Source organism: Grampus griseus (genome assembly GCF_964374135.1).
Source record: "Grampus griseus genome assembly, chromosome: 11".
Lineage (NCBI taxonomy): Eukaryota > Metazoa > Chordata > Mammalia > Artiodactyla > Delphinidae > Grampus > Grampus griseus.
This window is the reverse complement of record NC_139005.1, coordinates 64,606,081-64,631,790: the sequence shown is the minus strand read 5'-3', so window position 1 is coordinate 64,631,790 and position 25,710 is coordinate 64,606,081. Positions and strand designations below refer to the sequence as shown.

At 35.7% G+C, this 25,710-nt stretch overlaps 1 protein-coding gene across 2 annotated transcripts in view; it reads right to left on the bottom strand.

Annotated features, from left to right (window-relative positions):
• Positions 1 to 25,710, bottom strand: part of OTOGL (otogelin like) — a gene marked incomplete at both ends in the record, with an annotated part of 147,726 nt that overhangs the window by 78,545 nt on the left and 43,471 nt on the right. For both annotated transcript variants that reach the window (XM_082665792.1, XM_082665793.1), the window contains 10 exons: positions 6,337 to 6,475; positions 7,222 to 7,329; positions 11,363 to 11,525; positions 13,103 to 13,155; positions 14,377 to 14,451; positions 15,220 to 15,385; positions 17,278 to 17,487; positions 19,953 to 20,077; positions 23,495 to 23,672; positions 25,537 to 25,660. In XM_082665792.1, coding sequence (XP_082521918.1) covers positions 6,337 to 6,475; positions 7,222 to 7,329; positions 11,363 to 11,525; positions 13,103 to 13,155; positions 14,377 to 14,451; positions 15,220 to 15,385; positions 17,278 to 17,487; positions 19,953 to 20,077; positions 23,495 to 23,672; positions 25,537 to 25,660 — 1,341 coding nt within the window. The remainder of the gene's footprint in view (positions 1 to 6,336; positions 6,476 to 7,221; positions 7,330 to 11,362; positions 11,526 to 13,102; positions 13,156 to 14,376; positions 14,452 to 15,219; positions 15,386 to 17,277; positions 17,488 to 19,952; positions 20,078 to 23,494; positions 23,673 to 25,536; positions 25,661 to 25,710) is intronic.

Here is a 25,710-nt window from a genome sequence, read left to right as displayed (position 1 = left end):
ATACATAAATGCATACAGGGTTTATCCTTCAAGATATTATGAGATTACAAGCAACTAAGAGTTTTATAGAGGAGACAGGCATGAAAATATGGAACTTGTGAGTCCCAGTGTTCTAAGAAACTCCTGGAGAAAGAAGCCACCAGAGGAGACTGAGGAGTGGTCAAAGACCAGCAGAAGCAGTAGAATTACCTCAGAGAAGACAAAGCAAGAACCACTTCAAAAAAGGAAGATAAAAATTTAAAAGGTTTAATTGGATTTTGCATAGGTCATCATTAACTTTTACAATGGCAATTTTATATGAATTTTGTGATTTGGTGATTAATAACTCTCCACCACCAGCCTAAGTTTCAAAGGACCCTAAACTGATATCTATGTTTGCACATTCTGTACCTCCACTTCTCAGTATAGGGCCTGACACATAGAAATCACACAAGAAATATTGACATGAAAAATGATGATATGATACAAGGTATAAAAATTTGAGAGCGATGAAATTAGAAGGGTTTTCAGAGACTTAAGGAGAGCACCAAACATTTGAGCTATCAACTGAACAGAATGTTGAAAAACCTAATCTAGAACAAGTTACAGGAAGAAACCTAGCAGTGACAGGGGCCTGTCATAGATAATGGAGGTAGAGTTTGGCTCTGAAATCCAGGAGTTGGAATATTAAATTTCCCACTTTTGCTGAAAACATTCAGTGTCCTCTCTTTCTTTGAGCTTATAGCAAGTCAAGTTGCTGTTTGGTTTCTCAACTCTTTTTACTCTTAAAAAAGTCTTACCTCAGGAAATACAATTATGAACTTTATCCTAGATTTGCTTCAACACACTTAAAAAATAATGTGCTATATTCCTTGTGCTATTTAAAGTATAGCATAAACAGCCTCCAAAATGAATAAAATATCAGAGAACTTGAATTTTTAAAGTTCTTTTTTTTTTTTTTTTGCGGTACGCGTGCCTCTCACTGCTGGGGCCTCTCCCGTTGCGGAGCACAGGCGCCGGACGCGCAGGCCCAGCGGCCATGGCACACGGGCCCAGCCGCTCCGCGGCATGTGGGATTCTCCCGGACCGGGGCACGAACCCGCGTCCCCTGCAGCGGCAGGTGGACTCTCAACGAATGCGCCACCAGGGAAGCTCGAATTTTTAAAGTTTGATAAACATCAACAAAGATAGGGTAAGTATTCGCTGGAATCAGATTAAATTTAAAACTCCACAACCCAGGGACTTCCCCTGGTGGTCCAGTGGTTAAGATTTTGCCTTTCAATGCAGAGGGTGCAGGTTTGATCCCTAGTCAGGGAGCTAAGACCACACATGCCTTGTGGACAAAAAAAAACATAAAACAGAAGTGATATTGTAACAAATTCAGTGAAGACTTTAAAAATGGTCCACATTAAAAAACAAAAAAGCTCCACAATCCAGAGATTAAAAAGAAAAAAAAAAAACTTTACAATTCCTTCAATATGTCAGAGTCTAGTGACATTATACTTTCAAGATAAAGCTGAGTATTAATTTTTTAAAGTCTCATTGGCAAATAAAAGGAAAATTTTTATGAATTTGTTTACTAGATCCTTCACAGGGCCCAAAAAAATAAATGATAAGTTTTACCAGATAAAAATGCGTTACAAATGACAAAGTCTGGAATTTGTAATCAAGACAGGGAGGAAAGAGAGCTGCTTGACAAGGAAGAAGGAATTAAATATGATATTCACAGAAGTGATTCTTGTCTATGAAAAAGCAGCAAGTAAATGAATGGTGCTGGCAGCCATTCTATCCTTCTCAAAGGAAATGCTGATTCTTAAAAAATAAATTAATTAATTAAAATTGCAGCAGAAAATCTCCAAGTGTTGAGAAATTTACTATTTGGAATGATAATATTTCAAAACCATGACTATTAGGTTTCATTGGTTAATCACTAATTTGTCTTTGGTATGAAATAATTACTCCATGGTCAAATAAAATATTTCTTGGCTTATCAAGTATATGTTGGTCATGCTGGAGAGGGTGTGGAGAAAAGGGAACCCTCTTGCACTGTTGGTGGGGATGTAAATTGATACAGCCACTATAGAGAACAGTATGGAGTTTCCTTAAAAAACTAAAAATAGAACTACCATACAACCCAGCAATCCCACTACTGGGCATATACCCTGAGAAAACCATAATTCAAAAAGAGTCATGTACCACAACGTTCATTGCAGCTCTATTTACAATAGCAAGGACATGGAAGCAAACTAAGTGTCCATCGACAGATGAATGGATAAAGAAGATGTGGCACATATATATACAATGGAATATTACTCAGCCATAAAAAAGAAATGAAATTGAGTTATCTGTAGTGAGGTGGATGGACCTAGAGTCTGTCATACAGAGTGAAGTAAGTCAGAAAGAGAAAAACAAATACCGTATGCTAACACATATATATGGAATCTAAAAAAAAAAAAATATATGGTTCTGAAGAACCTAGGGGCAGGACAGGAATAAAGATGCAGACATAGAGAATGGACTTGAGGACACGGGGAGGGGGAAGGGTAAGCTGGGACAAAGTGAGAGAGTGGCATGGACTTATATACACTACCAAATGTAAAATAGATAGCTAGTGGGAAGCAGCTGCATAGCACAGGGAGATCAGCTCCGTGCTTCGTGACCACCTAGCAGGGTGGGATAGGGAGGGTGGGAGGGAGATGAAAGAGGGAGGAGATATGGGGATATATGTATATGTATAGCTGATTCACTTTGTTATACAGCAGAAACTAATACACCATTGTAAAGCAATTTTACTCCAATAAAGGTGTTAAAAAAAAAAAGGCGTATACAATTCTAAAACTTGAAGCTTTAGACTTTTAATATTCTTTATATCTTATTTTTACCACATGAACCCTAATGACAGATCTTAACCCAGATATTTAATTAGGTACTCAAATGTTGGAATAACATTTCCTATAACATGTCTTCTCATATACAGGTTTGCATGTCTCATTAAAATCTGAGACTGAACATTATGTATGCATTTTTACAGAAGGATATAGTAGAAAATTAAAGTGATGATAGGAAATCAGGTTTATAAAATCTAAACGCCAAACCTTAATGGCTCTTGCCTGCTAAATAAAATGGCACTGTTATATTGCAGCACCAATAAAAAAAGACTGCTACCATCATTCAGGATCAAACAGAAGAAGATACTTTCATTTTGTCAGGAATCAGAGTTGAGACAAATATTCTACTTTCTGCACAATCACTTTTCTGTACACTTGAAGCTAACACAACATTGTAAATTAACTATGCTTCAATTAAAAAAAAACAATAATTGTTTGAAAATTCAGTGGTAAATACTATGATTTCTCTACTGCAAAGACAAATGAGGAGTTAAGGAAAAGCCAGGTAGATCAAATAAGCAGTTGTTAAGAGTTCACCAAATGCCCACCATTTTGCAAAATGACTGGGGGGAGGAAAACAGAAATGTAGGTCCTGATCCTTGTTTCAAAACTTCAGAATTTTCTTGCAAAATTCTATCTTAATAAATAGAGAAGGCGTGTTTTTGTTAACACAGTTTACACTTAATAGGCCCTAAAAATTGTTTATTAAATGAATGAAATGATAATGCATGAGCAAAGACCATTGTCACACATTGGAAAATGTTTGCAAAGATGGTGATACATGAACAAGGTTTAAAATGTTTTTAGTAAATACTTGTAAATAATTTTTTCCCTAAACAAAATGAAAACAAAGTTTGGCAGAATTTTTGTTTTGCTACTTAAAATGAAAGCATAAAAAGCATCATTAATTAAACTCAATGACATATCCAATGGGAACATGTCATGTTTGATACAATATTGTCAATGATACTTTGTTTTTTCTAGATGTGACAAAGTTTACTATTCAGAAGAAGAGAATTTCAAAAATAGTTAAAATTCATTTTTTAAAGAAGAAAATGCTTTACATCCTTGCTATTCAAAGAGTGGACTATGGACATGAAACATCAGGGTAGTTTATTAAAAATTGCGGAATCCAAGATACTGCTCCAAACACATAAAATCAGAATCTATATTGTAACAAGATTTCCAGGTGATGTGCATACATACTAAAGTTTAAGAAGCACTGTTCTACATACTTCATGTTAAAGGCATGTATATGAGTTTATAACAAAGATTACTAATTAAGTGTAAGCTTGTGATTTCTACCCTCTAAAAAAATGGTTAAAAAACTGAGCAAGTAATTTTTCAGCTCTTATAGTACAACCATAATTGTGTTAGCCCTTATGAGGAACCCAAAAGCAGTATAACGTAGAGCTCTGATATAAAATGATACACAATCTAATTGAGCACACATAAAATAATCAGAATATAATGGGCTGCTTACTTTTGACATGATGACTATTAAATACAATAGGATGTGGAAGAACAGAACAGATAAATGTGAACTAGAAAAGTTATTTTGAGGGAGTAGAGGCAATCAGGTACAGGAAAATACCCTGAGAAAAGACATAAAGGAGGGGTGGAGCTAACTGAGACCCTTGAAAGATTATCAAAGGCTCTCAAGGGAAGTTTGATTTTATGGAAGCTGGTAATTGGGAGTCAACCGTAGTTCTTAGAAAGCAATGACATGATAGCAATGTGAGTCTTAGAAAGATTAACAGAATGAAAAAAGTGTATTATTATAGGGATGAACTTGAGTCAGAAGAGCCTAGAAGTTGAAGGTCAGAGCTGTCCATGTCAATTTGGAACTCATCAGCTTGTAGATGAGGTTGAGATGGTAGAGAGGGATGATCATACCAAGCATTAGGAGAAAAGGGCAGAGAACCAAGAACAGACATCCAGTTCAGTCAATATTCAGTGGACAACTATGTTCCCAGCACAATGCTCTACACTGGTAAAACAATGGTGACTAAGGTTTGGTCCTTGCCCTGAAGAAGCCAACTCAGTCACCTATGGTCTGGGACTTATGCTAAAAGAAAAGGCAACAAAGAGACAATGGAGAAACCAGAAGAGACACTGAAGGGTTCCAACAGCATAATATCTAGAAAGTCAAAGGAAGAGGGATCTTAAGGAATGTCAGAGACACCTAAATATCAAGAGAAGTAAGGATTTGGTATAAAATCAGTCTGATGCATTTTGAGAAAAAAAGTATCTGTTTATGTATTCAAATCTCTAAATTGTTATTTACTTTTCCAAGCTTCTCAATTTACAACCTAAACTTCAGGGAACAAGAAAATTCTCATGTAAAATTGTTTGCTAAATAAGCCTTGTTCTAAGAGGACAAATACTCATAGAATGTATATGTAACACTGTGCTTTTCCTATGCTCCAAATAGTATCAAAACCACACACACACACACACACACACACACACACAAACACACACACTATAGGCAACCCCTATAGGCAACTTGTCATCTTCTATAATTATCTCACTGCCAAATCCATTCCCAGGGATTTATTCTTTAAGAAACTTAAAATTGTTCATAAAGAAGGCTAAAAATAGCACTGAAAGGGAAACTCAGTGGTTTCCATTGAGGCTATAGATTTTACTGTTTGTTTTTTATTTAATATAACTAATACAAAATGGGAATATGTCTACTTTCTTGATATATGCTTAAAGAACAGGATCATACATGAAGCTCTAAAAACATAAAAGCCTTACCCAGAAAAAAACACAAATTCAAGATAATCACGTTACCTTGCTGGAGAAAAAGATGTTATTTTGCTTATTTTTGTGCAACTTCTTCCTAAAGCTTACATTTTTCATTTAGAAATTTAATTCTGGGATCAATGATATCTAAATAAAATTTAGGGTTACAGAAAATCTGAATGCATTAAAGATATGAGAAATTTTAAGGATTTTATCAGACATACAGAGCCCAGGGTTTACCAAAGCATACCATCAAAATAGCATGTCTAGAATTGAGAACCATGTCGTTTTGATTGCTACAACTATAAACAATACGTGGTCCAAAACATGATTTAATGTCTGATATCTGTATTCACCAAACTAAACCAATAAAAATAAAAATGGCTGACATTTATTAAGCAGTTACTAAATAGCAAGCACTCTCTGAGAGTTTTACATATATTTATTTCATTCAATCCTAAGAACTACCCCAGGAGATAGGTACAATTATTATCCTCATTTTACAAATGAGAAAACAGAGGCATAGAAAGTTTACGAATTAGCCCATTACTTATACATAATAAAACTTTACAGTGAGTCAAGGAAATTAATTTTAAATTGCTATAACTTTTATAGGTTTTACTAATGATACATGGATTTGATATGCCATGGTCCACCATACTTGTTTTTTACACTGTATTTACATAATTGTAAGTAAAAGGAAGTAATTGTGACATACCTTTATCAAAAATACCTGGCAATCACTGATATAATCATATTCCAGTCCATCAAAAGAATGATAATGACGGTCCCCATATATTGTGCACACTGCTGGGCATGGATAATATGTGCAGTTGAACATTCCTCGTCGACAAACACTATTAGAAAATAATACAAACACTGTTACCTTTCTAAGAAACCTGGCTCTAATTAGTATTTTTCAAGCAGCATAAATATTGGAAGGTTTGTATTCAAAAGCATTCACTGAGCCAATAGCCCTTATAAATATGGCCAATTCGTTCTGATAACATTTTATTACAATGATAGATAAGGCATATATTTACCACTTTGTCTAAATAAATTATCAGACATCACAGCCAATCCTGGAAATTGTGCCTGGGTCACACAGAAAACAGGTGATGGAATGAAAAATTAAACATACGCCTGCTGGTGGCTAAAAGACCACAATGCCATCTCATCTACTGGAGTCCATTTAAATACCTTAGACAGGACTTGTTCATGAACTTAGAATTTTTATCCACATTTCAAGGAAACTGTATTTCAATTTTATTTTATGGCTTATTTCCAAACAGAAAACTTTCCATCAAATGTGACCTTCTCTTTGCAACACTTACCACTTTCTTATAAACTTGAGATATGTTTTTCCTATTAAATTTTCAAATTGTCATAGTTCATTTTTTTCTCCTGGGTTGAACAAATAGGAGTAAAAATAATGATCTCCCTGAAGGTAGTAGCTCCCAACCAACTCCTGAAAGCCTTTAAAATCTTATTTACTCAGACTTGGTTTGCTTTTTTGCTGAAATCAGTCACATTAAGTAAATACAAGATGACTGAAACTAATACAATTTCTTAGGAAAATTGTGAAATAAACAGATCTCATTACCAGGTATAACATGGTGTAGCAATCACTTCTCCTGAGAGGTACTCCCAATCTTTCCAGATACACGGACAGCTTTCAGGAACATAACACTTTCCTTTGTGCTCTGCCATTCTTTCAAGTGAAGAAGTAAATGCTATTTAATATAAACTACTAATTTCAGTTTTTTAAAAAATCAGCAATCTTGTCATATTCAAAACCACCTATATTTGTTACAGCTGTCGTAAGAATGTTCTATCTGACCTATGGAGGGATCGAATCCAGTCTTTCTCCCCTATTTTACACACAGTACCTTTCACATCACAGAAATAAATAAATGCCAGGCAAATGACTGGATGCAAAATTTTAAACTTTCTGTTATCACTTAGTACAATAAAAGGGAGACAGAAGCCTAAATTTCCGGGTAAAGTGAGATATTCTGAAAAAACAATTAAAGAGGAAGTAAGTCTCCCTTTCTTTAATATTTGCTACTTGATAGAAGAGTCTGTGAGTCTAAGAATTTTTTTATAAAATAGTGAAGTATGAGCTGGATAACATTTTCTATTACAGGATAGAGAGAGTAATCAAAAGCTTCTTTTGTTAGTGCTTAAAGTTAAAAGCCATGAGACTTTAGGTGTGTCTTGAATAAGAAACCATTATATCGAGTGTTTCACATTTTATTATTAACATATCAGGTTTTGAATGTTGGTTTCTTCAAAGTGTAATTTCCTTCATGAAAGATTACCCCATAAGAAAGTATCTTAAAATACCTCTGAATACAAAAATTAAAACAAAATCATTATTCATAATCTCAAGGAAAAATCAATTTGGGTGTATTATCAAAATATTTTGATATGAAGATAAAATAAATACATATTATATATAATAAATATTTCAATACCCTTAATATAAATATGTACATATATTTTTCAATATTCCTAAAATCTTTTCTCAAAAATAGCTTCCATAAATAATAATAAAATGCTAATAAATAATACATACAATAATTTAAATATATAATAGTATAACTATAATATAATAAAAGAAATTAAAATAATAAATAATGGATAATAAAATAGTAATAGCAACATTCAAATCTAGCTAGTAAAAATAGATAAAATACATAGTTCTTTTCTGAACTTGCTTTAAAATGTGAGAATTCCATGTTGTCAAAATTAACATAGAAGTCAGGATTCCTGACTTCTTGCCTCTTCTCTAAAATAGAAATAATCACATATGTTCCTTTAGTGCTCTGCTTCCTCGCTCATAGTTTATCTAATGTATATGTTATCCATTTGACTTTAAGTTTCACTCCGGAAGACCATGAATATCTTGTTAATGGTTGTGTTTCAATGCCTAGCACATAGCAGACACTCAATTAATTGTTGAGTAAAGGTGAAGAAATGAAACAATTTATATAAATGATGCATCAACTCATTCAGATTTCTTTCTTTCAGACAACAGTGCCCTAGAGTCCATAATTTCTCCCCTCAACCTTTCCAAACTTCTAGCCACTTTCCCTGAGCATTGCATCTCTCTTCTGCCTAGAAAACTAAAAGATTTTTTTCTCATCACTCAAGACTCAATTTAGTGCAATCTTTTCAGTGCAATCTTTTATGTACCACACTCCCTATATATAGCAATCTGTACAAACCTTTATTGGAGGATTTACCACAATGAACTGCAAGTAATTCATTAAATGCCTTACAGAGAAAATAAGAACAATAACAAAAACTAGTATTTTTGAGTGTTAACTATGGCCCAGCCACTGTCATTAACTCATCTAATCCTAGTGACAATTCCATAAGGTAGATTCTATTGTTATCTTATATATATTTATTTTAGCACCATCATCCCTGTTTCTTAACACAATGTCCCAGATATTAGGTGCTTCATTAACATTGGCTGCTGAATTGTTTAGATAAGGGATGCCTCACGGAAATGAACCACCATTCTTTTTTTTTCAATTCTCATTTCTTTTATTTTTTAAAATATTATTCATATATTTAATTTTTTAATTGAAGTATAGTTAATTTATAATATTATATTAGCTTCTGGTGTACAGCATAGTGATTCAGTATTTTTACAGATTATACTCCATTAAATGTTGTAAGCACAATTCTTAAATAACCAGCCAAATGAGTGGTTTTAAATGGTTACACTGATGACTGATGAGTTTTTCATAACTAATCAAAACTGGAAGAAGGAAGAGGAGAGCTGTAAATCACTGTGAATTGTCTGCTTTAAGCAGGTTTGGGAAGTGGAGTTAATAATAAAATAAACATTTACTGAGCACCTACCATATGACTAGTGTGCTGCATATACTCAACCATCTATGAAGTAGATAGTATTACACCCGTTTTAAAAAGATAAAGTTGAGACTCCCAAGTGGTTAAGATTTGTCCCGAGGTACTTTACGTAATAAGAAAGAGGGCCAACATTTTAACCCATTTCTATATGACTCTTTCCACTATATGACTTTCCATTTCTTTAATCCACAATGATTTCTGAGCTAAGGTATGTGGTCGATTTGTAGTCGATGAACTGCTGGCACTATAAGGAGCCCCAAGAAAACAAGTGACACCAGGCTTATTGTCCTAAAATAAGTCAGCCAAGGTCATGTGGAAGTCAGTACAAATCATACTACCAAAAACAACTTTATAATAGAAAGTTCCATGTAACAAAATTATTTCCAAACAGTGAGAGGCCTCTTAGTCAATTCCAACTATACTTATTTCAATAAAATAAGAGAAGGTGGGAGGAAATTACTTTAAGTTTTTGTAATAAAATTTGACCAGTAAATTAATAAATCACTGTTGAACTAAAAGTCAAAGGTGACAGCAAATAGATATTTTTTTAAATAATAGCATCAAGCACATGAAACAAAATTAGGATGTAGATTTATTCAATCAGCCATGCATCCCTGAGTCATAATCAAATCAAACAAATCAAGCAATGTTGTAGGGTTCAGTTATTTTACTATAATAAAGGTTTTATTTCCCTTGTCCTTTTTAACTAAAATGTCTTCCTTGCTCAGCTGCTGTATGACCTGATTTCTACCTGCATTTATTTTCCCAGGCAAGGCCTTGTTCTTTCACACTCCTTCTATGTCCTTTCTTTCTAAAGAGATTGATACAGTCCCATTACTTGGCTCTTCAGCCTATTCCAGATGGGGACCATTTAGACAAATGTGACTCTCCTGGGAAACAGACCACAAAACCTCTCTCTTCTTTGCTCCCGGTTTATATGAATAGAGCCCAGGAATCGCTTTGTGTGAGTACGTTCATCGAGAAAGAATGGGTGACCTCTTTGCCTTAGGTGGCCCTCCCTCTGTGCACTGCCTCTATTCACTACCAGAAGAAGGAAGGCCAGTGAGGCCACGTTCCACGTGTGCCTGCAAGGAAGCAAATAGCCACCAGATTCTGTATTTACCTTCCACGTATATTAGGAATTTCTGCTACTAAAGAAAATTTACAAAGATAAGAGTAAATTATGCTGCCATAAAATAGCGGCCCATACTTATTGAGTGTATACACACACACACACACACACACACACACCCCACATTTCACAATGCCTGAGAGTTTAAAGGAACTTGCAGAAAAATCACGCAGCTGATATCGGCAGGGCTGGGATTTGAAACAGGTGTGTCTGAAGCCAGAGCTCCCACTCTTAGCCACTGCCCTAAGTAGCCTCAACACACCATTTTCTGTAACATCCATTAGGTAGATCAGTTGGCATCAATAATATAATTTAAAATCAACAATAGTAACAGCACAACAGAATATACAAAAGATATGTACTTCAAGTGTTTTGAATACAGAGTGGCTCACTATCATTTTCCCAAAATTGCAGCTGAATCAGGAGGTAAATGCCAAGTCCATCCTGAAATGAGTTCTCCCCTCGATTCACTGCATTACTTTAATTATATTGTATACATAACATATTGTGACATTATTTAGTCATGTGTTACATGTGATATGCATCTCACACATAACATACGTGATATGTTCCATGAGCACAGAAAAATAATTACAACAGTCTTCTAGTTACCAACTCAAAGTGAACCACTAGTCAGAACACAATTTTGGCTATTCCTATAAGTAATGTTTTTAAGTGCTCTTGTGTTTTCTATCAAATTCTAAACATTCAAGAAAAAGAGGCTTACCCTGGAGCACAAACACAGCCACTTATGCAGGGTGATGATGGGGCACAAGTGAAGTTCATAGCCAGGTTTGCACACGTAGTTTCACAATTTACACCACCAGCTGGTAATTCAGGGTCAGGAAACCTACAGTCGAAATACTGTTTTCCCTCGGGGCAGATGTGAACTTCAGGGACAAGGCACAGATAAAATACCCTTAACTTTGTATTTGCTCTATACATTTAATCTTATTGACATGCATTTGTCATCAAAACACAATTCGCCATAGAATACAGTGCATTTAACAGTAATAACTGATCTTACTCTGTGATGTTTGGTTCATGAGCTTACAAACATTCCCTAGACAGATTTCCTTTAATCACCTAAATTTCCAAAATCTATTTTGAGTTTGAAAACTTTAGCTGCCTTCCATAAAGCAGTAACTAAACAACTAGTATATAATTTTCTGAGATCAAGAACCAGGGTATTTTGATTAATCCAAACATACATTATCAATTTTTGAGGACTGACAGTACAGTATATTTAAACTTTACAAAGTTGTATGTTTACAACAAACACATGATACTTTTAGATCTTGCTTCACCTCTGAGTCATTATTTACATTAGTCCTCACTATAATGTAGAAGTGCAGAAAATGGACATAATTACAGGCAGGCTAGGGCTTACATATTGCTCCAGAAACTTTTGAGCTCAGAGGGATTAAATAACACCCCTTATCTAGGGCCAAAAGGAATCTTGGGGATTCCTCTGTGAGAAGTCTGGCCACCTGGGCATCCTTTTCTTCAATGCTGAGCCACCCTGACGCAAATGGGGCAAGGCAGGGAGGGCCTAGTAGCTATTGAATATGTGTGTGGTCCATGAACATACACTGTAAAGAAGCCCTAGACAGCCTGAATCCTCATAAATTGAATCCAGGGCATATAATTTAAAGTTAATTTATAAAATATATTACATAACTGTGCAAATAAATAACAAAGCAATAGCTCACAATTAGTTTTAGCAGCCTACACTCTTCCTGCCCATTAAAATCAACAAAAGGTAGTTTTGTTTAGTATTTGCCTAGAATTTCTCCACAGTGACCAAAAATTTGAGGCTTTTTGTGTGGTGAAAATAAGTAATATAAAGGGTCTCCTAATATGTAAGATCTTCAGGAATGATATGCAATCGTAAGATGATATCCTCAAGAGAGATGGCAGTCGATGTCATTTTACATGCCATTTCTAACTGATGGCTGCTAGTACTAAAGCTTTGCTACTTATAATGTAGCCCAGGACCCAGTAGCATTAGCGTCACTTCAGCCATCAACAGAAATGTTGCAGGCATCACCCCTGACCTACTGAATCAGAATCAGCATTTTAGCAAGATCCCCAGGTGACTGTGTGTACATTAGAATCTGCTGGTCTGGAGTAGGGTTTCCTAACTGCTGTTACACAAGTGAGTTCCGACAGGTGTCTGGATACATATCCCTAAAGCCTTTGGGGCACCTGGGGTGGTGCTGGGATAGGCAGCATCAAGGCAGCATCCCTGGGTTGATCAGCTCTGCCCCTAAGCAGCCTTATATGTCCACCCCACACTGTCCTACAAATATTATAATTCCGAATGTGAAAAAAGTTAGGAAGCGCCAGAGTACCATGTTGAGAAACATTCTAAGGCTATTCCTCCATGACGGATTAATAACTTCTGCCCTAAGAGTAGGAGCAGTACTAGAGGCACATTCTCTTTAAGGAAAAATCTAGATCTTACCAGCAGAGGGTGTTGCTAATTCATCACATTTCACAGTCCCATTTGAACACTGGCTGGTAGAAGTAAACAAGTAGTTAATTCATGAAACCAAACCTCAAGTTTTTTCTGTATTTCAAAAACAATATAACATGCAAGAATTGACAAATACGATTTTTCATTTTTACAAATAAGTTATTGGTGTAGGTCCAATTCGAAGAGAGCTATTTCAGTTCAACATATTTTTATCAAACACTCATATATGTGTGGGGCACTGTGACAGGCATGGGGAATTCAAACACCAAAATTTGTAGTCTTTAGCCAAGTGCCTACTATATTCTAGTAGGAGAGAAAGACATACAAATAAATAATTTAGCCAGTGTGACATGCAACATAGAAACGTTTAAGACATAGAAGTAAAGCACCAAAAAATGTTTAAAAATCTGTTAGCAATTGACATCAGGGCAGTCAAAGAAGATAAAGTCGGGAAAATTTTGAAGAAGGGATGAAGGTTACGATATAGATTAAAGTAGGAAGGCTGTCACACTGAGTGGAGATGTAGTACAAAGCCATGTAGGGGTAGGACAGCTTTCCATGCGACAGAGTACCATGTGGGAAGTGACAGGGGATGCAGATGGCAAAGAGTCAAAGGCCAGCTCCTATTAAGACACTAAGAATTTATCCGTGAAGTGAGTCACTAAAGACCTTAAACACAGATGTGATATGGTTGGTTTGAATTCTAGAAAAGTCATTCTGGCAGCAGTGTGGAAGATAGAGTGAAGTCCAATCTTGCAACCTGAGTTCGAAAGTCAGGGCATAAGGCAAAAACCAATTCAGGCAATGTGAATCTTGAAAATCCCTTAAGAAGGTATCATGATAAGGAAAAACACACCAGTTCTCAATAAGCCAGTGGATAAACCACAAAACTAAAACCCGTCAGTAACTTACAGTATTTGAACACTCATCTCATCCTTATCTTTTATTTGAGAATCAAACTGATCAAAGGCCTTCCATTTCACTATTTGAAACTTCAATTCATAGCTCTTTTCTACAGTTATGAGCACAAGACTTAGGCACTCCATGTTGAAATGTAATATATACATGTGGTTTTATATATATATATATATATATTAGGGTTTAATATATATAAATGTAATATATATGATTTAAAAGTGTATATATTAAGGTTATCTGTATTTTTCAAATTATAGGTGTCATATTTCAATTTATGGTTTTGGTTAAGAAGTTATATGATTACATGTTATTTGTCAAGAACAATCACCATCACTGAAATCTACCATAAGCCTGAGAGCGTTGGGATGAGCTCCCCAGGTTGGTAAATGCTGCCTCTGTAATGACACCGACAGTGAAATCTGCAAGGAAAAGAAAGGGTTAAATTAACAAAATAGGATATAAATTTAAAAAAAAACACTGAGCACAGAGCAGACCATATGCTCTGTACTGGTAATTTTAACGCACAGTCTAACAATGACATTACTCCATGAGATCCCATGCAATTCTGTTATACAAATGTGAAGCCTTGTGCAGCTTTAGATTTTGTTTTCTAAATTCAAGCTCTGTATTGTTTTAGTGACAGAACAGACTGTGTTGTTTTTGTCACCAAATAAAAAGTCCCTGAAGGCACTTCAGAGAAACACAACTGGTATATCATTTAGCCTTATGTAGACAACAAAAGTCTTAATGTCATATGAGATTTGAGAAATTTCTGAGCGCTGAGAGACATTAAAATCCTGCTACTAAAATCTGCCACATGACCGTGAAACATAAACCTTGCTATCATTATTGATATGGCAAAAGCAAGTGGGAATAAACTTCAGGATTAACCATCAGATTCCTTAGCTCTTTCTATAGAGCTTTTGTGAACACATACAGGGTTAACAAATAAATAAATAAAGGTAAAGACATTAAGAACTATTAAAGAAACAACTCACAAGCAGATCTTTGCAAATACGCACCCTTATTTCATGGAAAAAGTGACTGTTTAATAGTGGAAAAATTTATGGTGCTGAGTCAATTAGATAAAAAACAGAAAGAAAGGAAAGAGGCATGATAGCCCATTTATCCTGTAAGGGAGAAAAGAGATAAAAACTGGACGCTGTCAACCCACTCCTGTGACGTACATGGGCACACAAAAGCTAAGTGTGTCTTCATAGTATTTGCCTTCGGGACAGTTGCAGCCTTCAGCACAGTCATCAGGACACTGTTCTGGGGAAGAGAGAGAGATGCAGGAGCGGCGACAGAAGGTGGAGCAGTAATGGTACATCATGCCTTTCTGGCACACCACCCCTGAGGACGAAGAAGCATCAGTTGAGAAAGATCTCCACAGGGCCGAGAAGCATTTTATGATGGGTTATAAGTCTATGATAGACATAAATCATGAAAAAAGAAGATATCTTACATCAATAAACCTAGAACATTACAGAATCCTATATCATAAATAAATAAATAAAATAATTCTTTGCCTCAGTGTAACAGAAGAACAAAATTTCTATGTGAAATATATTTAAGGGTGACATTCCATAACATTCTTTAACAGTCTGTGCTATAATTTTTTTAAATATTTTTAAGCCATTTTATCCGTCTAAATAAACTTCCCCTCCTCACATTTTAAATTTATTTACTGCTATACTGACACCCCCTTCTTCTTTGACATTATTTAATCCTAAGTAAACTTTTAGTCCTCTACAATTAGCACAAAACTTGACTTTATCAATCTGTACTCACAGCTCCTGTTTTTTGCCTTTTTAATCATGTTTGCACTTTTTGCTAAACCCTCCAATTTCTTTTTAGAACAAACTGAACTGATTACAGTAGGCAAACTAAAATAATCGAAAAACACACTTATACAAACAAAAATGCTGGATAAAACACAACTGAAATAATGTTAAATGTATAATTGATATTGTGAGAAAAAAATGGCGGTGGAGGGTAACTTCTCCATACGCCAGAAGTAAAGAGAGAAATAAAATTCAGAACTTTAAGTAGAGGAAGGGAGGATGGGTCCCAGTAATCTTGGACCTGATATTTAACTCTTAAGGAAATGGAAAATGAAAGTTGGTCCTTTTCAGGGCGAGGAATTGGGAGACGCTTAACTTGGACCTCCAAAACAATCTCCATCGTCAGTTGAAAAGATGGACTACAGCAGAGGTCAGCAAACTTTTTTTGTAAAGAGCTAAATGGTAAATAGTTTCTACTTTTCTGGCCATACAGTCTCTGTCACAACTGCTCAACTCTACCCCTGTAGCTCAAAAGCAGTCATAGACAATATGCAAACATATGGGCAGTAAACTTTATTTTCAAAAACACGGGAAGCCCAAGGGTGTAATTTGCCAACTTCTGGACTAGAAGAAATCTGCTCATAGTACAGGGAGATGCCAGGAAAGCTTCTCTAACTCTGTGGGGTCTCTGATGAAATAAAGTATCCTCTGAGAAATCAAATTCCTGCACAGGTTTGGTATATGAATTTACATTACCTTTATATTTACATTATTTTTGTCTTAGAAAGCCCAAGCTGAGAAATTAACATCACAACTGGCCAGTGTTACTCCTGGAATAATAGGAAAAAGTTTTTTGAAACCACTGAGGGATGAAGAGATGGAGAGAATGAAGCTCCTGAAACCCAGGTCACAGAAGATTCTAATGGGGGTAAGGGGAATGGGCAGTCTTGATAAAGAAAGATTAAATCATAAAAGAAATTATAGAACAGTAAGGAAAGGAAACAATCTACTATGCATGATAACAACAGACATCATAACCAGGAAGATTCGAGCCCTAAGAACTTGAGATAATAATTGTCTGTTGCGTAATTTACCTATTTACCTACAAATCTGTGTCACTATACCACATAATGCTTTCCCATACTTTCCAATATTTAGAACATTTCTATAAGAATTTTTTCAAATGTTTCAAATTATTTCTGTTGCATATTTCAAACCATACAACTACACTCTAATTTTGCTTATGGTAAAAATAGTCAAAACCCATTGGTCTTATCCAACAGAGCTCCAATTTTAAGAAATAAAGTATTTCACTTTTTTCATGTTTACACATTATAATAAGTCAAATAACCTAAGCAAATATTGACTTTTTATTTTAAAAAAATAGCGGTAATTACAAATACAAAAATCTCTAAAGTGTTATTTGATCATCTTTATCAGTGACAATGCCATCATACTCACCACAGAATGAAATCTGAGCTCTGAAATCGATGGGAACACCATGCTGGCCACAGAGGTAGGCATAGTGGGCAAGAGCATTGCATAGGCAGGCGCTTCCGCACTTGCATGCATCATGGCGGCATAGCTGATAGTACAGCCCAGGGCTAATATAGATGTGGCAAGGAGCAAAGAGCTCTTGGTGGATAACATCACAGTGTGCTGCATATCCAACTAACAGACAAAGAACCCCATTAGCACTTCATTTACTAGTCTAGCTAGTATCAAATACCCCTGAAGTATCAAATTCCAGCACTATCCAAGCATCTTGCTTTCCGAGAAATAACACTGTACTGCATATTATTTTCAATAAGAGCCAATATTTTCAGCTTATACTTCTTTTGGTAATATTGGTAACAGCACTTAATCCATATTTAATATTCTTCTAGCAAAAAAAAAAAAAAAGAGTATTGTGTTATACCTGAATAAGTTGAGCAACAGAAGGGTTAACTGACAGAAGTGGCCTCAATTACCCCATCACCTGAGGACCATCTTAGGAAATCACCCTAATTCTGCTATAAAGAACTGATGAATATTAGAAGGTTTACCTCCCAACATCCACACACAATAAAAGCAGTGCCAATTGTGGATGTTATGGCAATTCCCTGGGATACACAATTATCCAGGAAGGACTAGGAATCATCTCACTCCAATGGAGTCTCTGAGGTAAATGGTAATGAGGTAGATGCCACATAGTCGTTAAATGCAATATCTGCGCAAGGCATAGTGCACAATGTCTGGTAAATATTAGGAGATCAATAATGTTTGATAAATGAATCTATGACGAATACGTGAGTAAATGAATAATGAACAGAAATTGGTAATGGAACATATGCTAAAGGCTATGAGCTATCACTACCAAGCCATTTGAGGGGATGTGTATAGTAAGTTCTTGAAATGTGTTGACTTTTCCTTGAGAATGACTGCTCAGATATAATTCTTTATGGGAGTAACCAAGTTTGACAAAACAATCTGGATTTCATCTTTCTGAAAAAGCCTCGTCCTGTGATTTCTTGGTGCAATGGACCTTGATTGCATTGATTTCTTCACAGATAAAATTAATCAATCTTTGAGCTGTCATTGTCTTTGAGAGACAAGATGAGCTGCTAGAGATAGAATTTTTTCATTACTGAGGAATTATACTGAACTTTTTTTGCTGAGCATTTTAAATATATTTATTATTGGAAACACATGGTAATTATCTAAGTAATTACCTGAGTATTATATATTTTTGCATTGTTATGCACATAATATATGAAAACAAATGACAGACTATAACAGCATACTATTAGCATATATACTCCTAATTCCCAGGATCTCCAAGCAATAGCTTTTATTGCATGCCCTAAAGATTTGTAGATCAAAAAACATTCCTACTGACATTAAGTGAAAGGGTGACTCAGAAAATCCTTGTTTAAAAATATCCTTCAGAATCCATATTAGAGTTGACTTTCATCTATTTATTTTCCTTTCTTTGGGGATCTTTTTGAATTTACCTATTTGAAATTAAAAAATAATAGTTCATGGCAAAGGTGAAGAAAAATAATATCTAAAATATATATGTCATAGAAGATATAAGATATGGGGACAAAAATATATATATATAAAAATGGTAGGGAATAAAGGAGGTCATTAAAGAAACAACCAGAGAAAATTGGAGTAAAGTCCAATTGATAAATTAGAAGTTGGCCTAGATTAAAAAAAAAAAATCACTAAAAGCAAGATTATCTTGTTTTCTTTCCAGGACACTAAAACTATAAGTTAATAATAAGGACCACAGAACAATAAACAGAATCCTTCCAAACAACCACTACAAAATCCAGAAACTCTGCTAACTTCTCATGGGTACTCAATCAATATTAATAATGAATTTTTAAAACTACATAAAAACAGTAAACCAACCAAAATAAAGGAACAAATTTAAATTATAAAAATATCTATTTAAGCACGCACATTAATTTTCTTTCACAAAGTTATTTTGAAAAAAAAAATACGCCTTCTTTTATTGAACAGTAAAATAGCCTTTCACGTGGTCTGCTGTGGCTTTAGTAAAAAAAAAAAATACAGCCAAAAATTCTTGGCATGTGAGTTGCACTGTCATTGTAAATTGGAACTCTACGACAATCTCAAATTGTTACACACCTGACGGCACAAAGCTTCTCTGGATCACTGGCTTCCTGCTTATGAAGCCATAATATGTTCTGTGAGTAGGAACTCGTAGTGTGACATCAATAAACAGGAGAATTCACATGCACTGTCACACTGTGGAACCGAAGTTGAATATCCCAAGACTATACGAGCATTATTAGAATACTTCCAGAGATTTTTCTTTAGCATTTAAATAATCTGAAATACCCAAAATGCTAGCTCACATTTGGGAACAGTTGAGGGATTTCTGAACATCTAAAATAAGTAAATTTATGAATGCAGAGTAGTAAATAAAAGAGTCATTTTCTGGAGTTCTTTTTTAAAGTAACCTAGATTACATAAAGAGGCATATGTATTAAATAAAAATACATAAAGAATGGCATCGATTTTATCATAATGAAGAAAATCAGAATTTAAAATCACTATCTAATTTTACAAAATTACAGTAATAGAGAGAACTTTTTCTTAGGTTTACATGCAGAAAGACTTACTGTTTTGTTGATTAATGTTGCAGGGGTCCATCATAGGAACATGAACAGGTGCAAAACAAGTGGAGGAAACTCTCCATGCATTTGCATGAAGTTGTGGGGTACCTTCTATCATGCCTGATGGAGAACTAGAAAGCAAATATAATATTCTCTTAGCCTCTCCCATTCATTTCCTTCCTTCAGAGTCTTCAAATATTGAAAAAAGAGAATATTATTTTTTTAATTTACAAAGAAATCTTAAAGCTTGAAATGTTTTATTACATCTTTAAATATACACGGTGTTAGCTTCTTATTATTAAGTTTTACAATGTGTCAAATTGTGGACATACATGGTTTTATTTAATAATCATTTCAGCCTTGTGAAGGACACACCATTATCCCCATTTTAGAGAGAAGGCAAAGCAGAAGCTTAGAGAAATATTAATGTTCACTCAGCTGCTAAGTGTCAGAGGTGAGATTCAAACGTAGTTCACACCACTTGGATGAAATATCACACAACCAAAGTATGAATGCGTGTGGTTTAGGGAGGTGGAGGTAGGGAGCTCACGTGATTCTTTTCAGGGTAAAGACAAATGTCCTAAAGAAGAAATAGTCTACACTGCTGGTTCAGTATTTCAATTTTCATTATGAGGCCTGACATACTGAGGTTCCACTGTGAGGCTGGGCAAACAAACCAAGTGAAAATTAAGAAGAAATGGTATGAGGCACTCTTCACCCACGTTTTCTCACTTCTTCAGTTCCCTCAGCAAACCAAAGTGGAAGAGAAATATCTATCCTTCAGGCTTATAAACCACAACGTTTAAGAGCCAGACACTAAAATGCCCCCTCCAGAAGTCATCAAGGTTTAGTAACTCATCAGCCAATAGTGAGTGGCAATCCCTGTTGTAGCTGTGCCAGACACTGTCAGAACTACTTAGAGAATCAGGTTGGACTAGGTTTCCTGTAGGAAGCTTTGACCAAGCAAAACTTCACTAATGCAAGCCATAACTGCATGAATTGCTACAACACGGCCAAATAACAGAGTAGCATTTATCTTCACTCTCTTAGTGTCCAAATAAACATAACTACTTTGCCTACCATTTATCTCAATCACCAATATGAAGCTATATGGAGCTTCTCACCACAAAGACAGGAGTAAAAGAGGGAGCCACACAAGCTACTCCACCATGCTCATCCCTTGTAGCCACCCTTTCCTTCTTTTTTCTATTCCTCAAAATGAAACTATTCTAGAAATGTATAGAATTATAACAGACACCCAATCCAAAATCTAATTTTGCTCCAATGAGAACACGAAGACTCACAGAAATTGCATGACTTGCACTAGCTCTTCTCATTCTTTCCCTCTCCATCCCTCTTTATCCCTACAAAGCACAATAAAATAGGTCAAGGTGATAGGTGTACTCAGGATTCCCAGGAGGAACTGACTCAGAGCTTGGCTCTCTTATTTCATTTAATTCACTTAAAACAATAAATACCAAAAAAAAAGCTGAAATGTAGACCCATTTATTTATTGCATTCATTTTATAAAATAGCCTTTCAGTTCACCGTAGTGAATTTACTAAAACAAGGCATACAAAATAAATTTTCAAGTAATTAATATTTTCCATTCATTATGTTTGCAGATTCACATTAACTTTGTGATGCAAGGAATTTTAACTGCTTATGCTGGAAAGCTAAACAATGTTTGAAAATTATCTCTGACTCTGAAATATTATCCTGCACTCTTATCAGGCCTGAATGTTTATACATGGAGGAGACTGGTGCCTTAGAAAGAGGCAGACAGATCTGCCATCTGTTAAACATTGACTACTAACCCATTCTGACAAACAGGAAGAGAAAAGGCTTAATGTCTCCTCTGCACATCTTAACCAAGTCACTTAATATAGTTTCTGTTTCACAAATTGATAAGAAATCAATATTCTGATCTACCAGTAAATGAAACAAACAAACAAACAAAACCCGTAAATGACCTAAAAGCAAATTAATTACACAGGAGAAAAGGTAAAAGAAACTCTCTTTTAAAATTACAAAACTGAAATGCCCTTTCTCCTTGCTGATCCAGATTCTCTTCTTGGTGCTACATCAAAAGTCCTACCTCCGTTCAGTTCAACTGTCTAGTGCATATAAGGTACTCTGCTAGTTCTTAAGAATATAAGGATTAAGGACACGGTCTTTATTCTCAAAGCCTTTGCAGTTTTTTTTTTTTTTTTTTTTTTTTTTTTTTTTTTTTTGCGGTACGCAGGCCTCTCACTGTTGTGGCCTCTCCCGCTGCAGAGCACAGGCTCCAGACGCGCAGGCCCAGCGGCCATGGCTCACGGGCCCAGCCGCTCCGCGGCATGTGGGCTCTTCCCAGACCGGGGCACGAACCCGCGTCCCCTGCATCGGCAGGCAGACTCCCAACCACTGCGCCACCAGGGAAGCCCGCCTTTGCAGTTTTAAGTGGAAACCAGACAGATAAACGACAGATTTTCATAGATAAAAGAGTCAAAATTAACTTTGGTGGGATACAAACTCACTTTTTGAAGCAAATAATGACCGAGTTGGTTTGAAAAATAAATAGGAGTTAATGGGGAAGATTAGGGAGCGGACAGAACCCAAAGCAGGAAGAATAGGCAGAAGTGTTTTTTTAATGGCATTTGGAGAATGGCTTCTCCAGGAAACGCTCCCCGCCTACCCAGCCCACCCTGAGCTACTCAAAATTTTGCTGTGCTTCTAGCCACAACCACACAAGTTAACACTTAACTTTTTGAATTCACCTCAGTATTTTTATACATATTGTGATTAATACCTCGCCTAGAACAAATTATTTCTGAAAGACGGTTGTCCCTTCCCAATCCACAATATAAGCTCCTTGAGGATGGGAACAATGTCTTACTGCCTCTATTGTCCCACAGTGCTTAGCACAATAACAGGTGCTCAAAGCATTTACACTAAGTTATACACCATGTCTTATCACATGTAGGTGAAAGTGCTTTGTCAATACAAGGGGTATAAATGTATTTTATTGCTTTTTCTCCTAATGAAACACCAACTATCATAAAATCCAATTAACTTAGATGCCACAATGTTGCTTTAGAGATATCATTCATACCAAATGATATCAATATTATTAAAGTATAATTTACTATCATTCATACCAAATAATTCTAAGACTTTTTAAAGGCAGCAAAATTTTTTTTACATAAAATACCGTTAAGCTTGATAGGATAGGCGGCAGAAAGAGAATAACGGGAAGTTATTCTGTGGGTAGCCTTCAGGCTCTTGAGTCTCACTACTTAAACCCAAAGTCCAGCTCCACTGTATTTGAGCTATGTGACTGAGCTATTTATTTGTCACTTTGGTGCCTCAGTTAGCTTCCTTATCTATAAAACAGAGATACTAATCAGGGGATTGCTACAAAATTTAAATACAGTAATCCATGTAAAGCTCTTGGAACAGTGAGTACTAAGCTATTATTAGTTAAGTAAACATTTTTAATGTAAGAATTTATATCCTCTAAATTACTAGTCATTAAATTATGTTAGCTATACAGAGATCATACTTACAGAAAATCATCCCTTATGTTCCCATTAAACGTGCCACACAGACCTAACGTTCTTCTTTTCCACGCACTAGTGAGCTGAATATAAACTCTTTCCCCATCTATAGCAAACAGAATCTTTAAACCAAACGTGGTTTTTAGAAGAATAAATAAGGATGACAGAGTCTGAATTTCAACAATTCCTGCAGGAAAAGAACATACATAAATCAGCTTTGAGACTCACAGGCAGTGTTCTGAAATGCTAATGTACAACATCGGGAGTCTTCTTCCAAAAGACTTCTTCCCAGTTCCTGCTCCTGTGCTCCGGGGCCAATTTTCACCACCTTGTGCCTGCTTTCTTTTCTTCCATTTCCCTCTGGGTCTTCAGCAGATATTTTTAATACATTGTCAGGTGCACATGTAATTTCAGTTGGCAAGCATCTCATGGTGGGGGTGGACAGTCCTTAGACATTTGAAATCTGATCTCTTTTCCTTAACGTGTGTGTGTGTGTGTGTGTGTGTGTGTTCCCACGAATTGGTCATGATTCAATAAGGAAGGGGCACTCTTTCAAAAACTCCCCATTCCTTTGAAACTGTCAGCAAAAAGGGGAGCACAGCACTAGAGAAGCACCATTTTATGAGACATCTTTAGAGAAGAGAAACTTGTGCTCAAGACTGAATTTGACTTTTGCAACCAGAAGAGTTGCTCCTGCATCTCTATCACAATTTCTGCCATCAGTCTGGTCACCAAACCGAGAAATCTGAGAATCATTCTTTGATCACTTCATCCCCCTTGTTGTCCTTCCCCAACCAACCCCAATCCAATCCATCACCGAGTTGACAGCACTTTTTTTCTAAATAAAATTTCAATCTGTTTTCCTCTCTCCATCTCTACTGTCACTGTCTTGGATCAGTTCCTCCTCATTCCTTGTATGCCCTCCTCTAATAATATCCTAACTATTATCTGTGCCTACTGTCTAACATTTCTCAAAGCCATTTCCATAGTGTTGTTATAGTAGTCTACCAAGAAAAAAAAGACAAAGTTAGTCTCCTCATTAAAACTCATTGCTTATTTGGTTGAAGCATATGCTATTGCCATCTTTGTACATAAAAATGGTCAAATAATAACAATTGCATATTCAATTTCATATCAAGTTCAATCAACATCCTGGCACGACATTGACTGTGACCATGTAATTTATAACACAATTCAAGACATTTCTGAAAGCAAAACAGACTGTTATTAGCAACTATACTGGAACACAGGCATGAACAGGGCCTCCCAGGAAAACCACAAAGTATGATGCCCTGTATATAAGGCATTCCCCATGGAATTAAGAGATACAAACTACTATGTATAAAACAGATAAGCAAGAAGGATATATTGTACAGCACAGGAAATAACAATCATTGTTTTGAAATAACTTTAAATGAAGTACAATCTATAAAAATATTGAATCACTATGTTGTATAACTAAAACTAATATAATATTGTAAGTCAATTATACTTCAATTTAAAAAATAAGGTCTTTCCCATTCTCACCCCCATCTCTTTCCCTCTTCTCATCTCTGGACATTCTACACTTACCCTCTTCATGCTGCAGCAATGCCAAAGTAGTTATAGTTCCCCCTAAACATACTGCATAGTTCTCCTCTTTGCTATGCCTAGAACACTTCCCCCATCTCCTTCATCCGTAAGGATGTAGGAGCTGTAAATGCTCAATGAGATAGTCCCTTTCTTAAGAAAATTTTCTGACCATACCTGCAGGGTTGAGTGAGTTGTACCTAATCATTTAGACCCCCAAAGTCCCTATGCATATCTTTGGGTTTATCATATTTTTAAGTGGCTGTTTACTCGTATCTCTCCTCTTCCAAACTCTAGTCCACTTAAGATAAACACTAGATCCCATAAACATGGCAGTCTCAACTAAGTCTGGCTGAGGAGCTGGCAACACATAGTCACTCAATAAATGTTAGGTTAGTCGGCTAATGGGAAAAGACTCCATTGAAGTCGTGCTGCTGTTGTTGTTCATGTAAGAAAAGTACACCATCAGCATTGCTTCTTACCATTCAGACTGAATCCCTGGTTAGGACTGGTGAGGATCTGTCCTCCCCTACTAAGGGTCACTTGTTTGTTGGAATCATCCTCCAGAATTAGAGTTACAGACTGAAGGCAGACCAAGCCAAGGTTCTGCACAAAAATCAAATTATCAATTAAAGGAGTGAGAGAGAGAGAGAGAG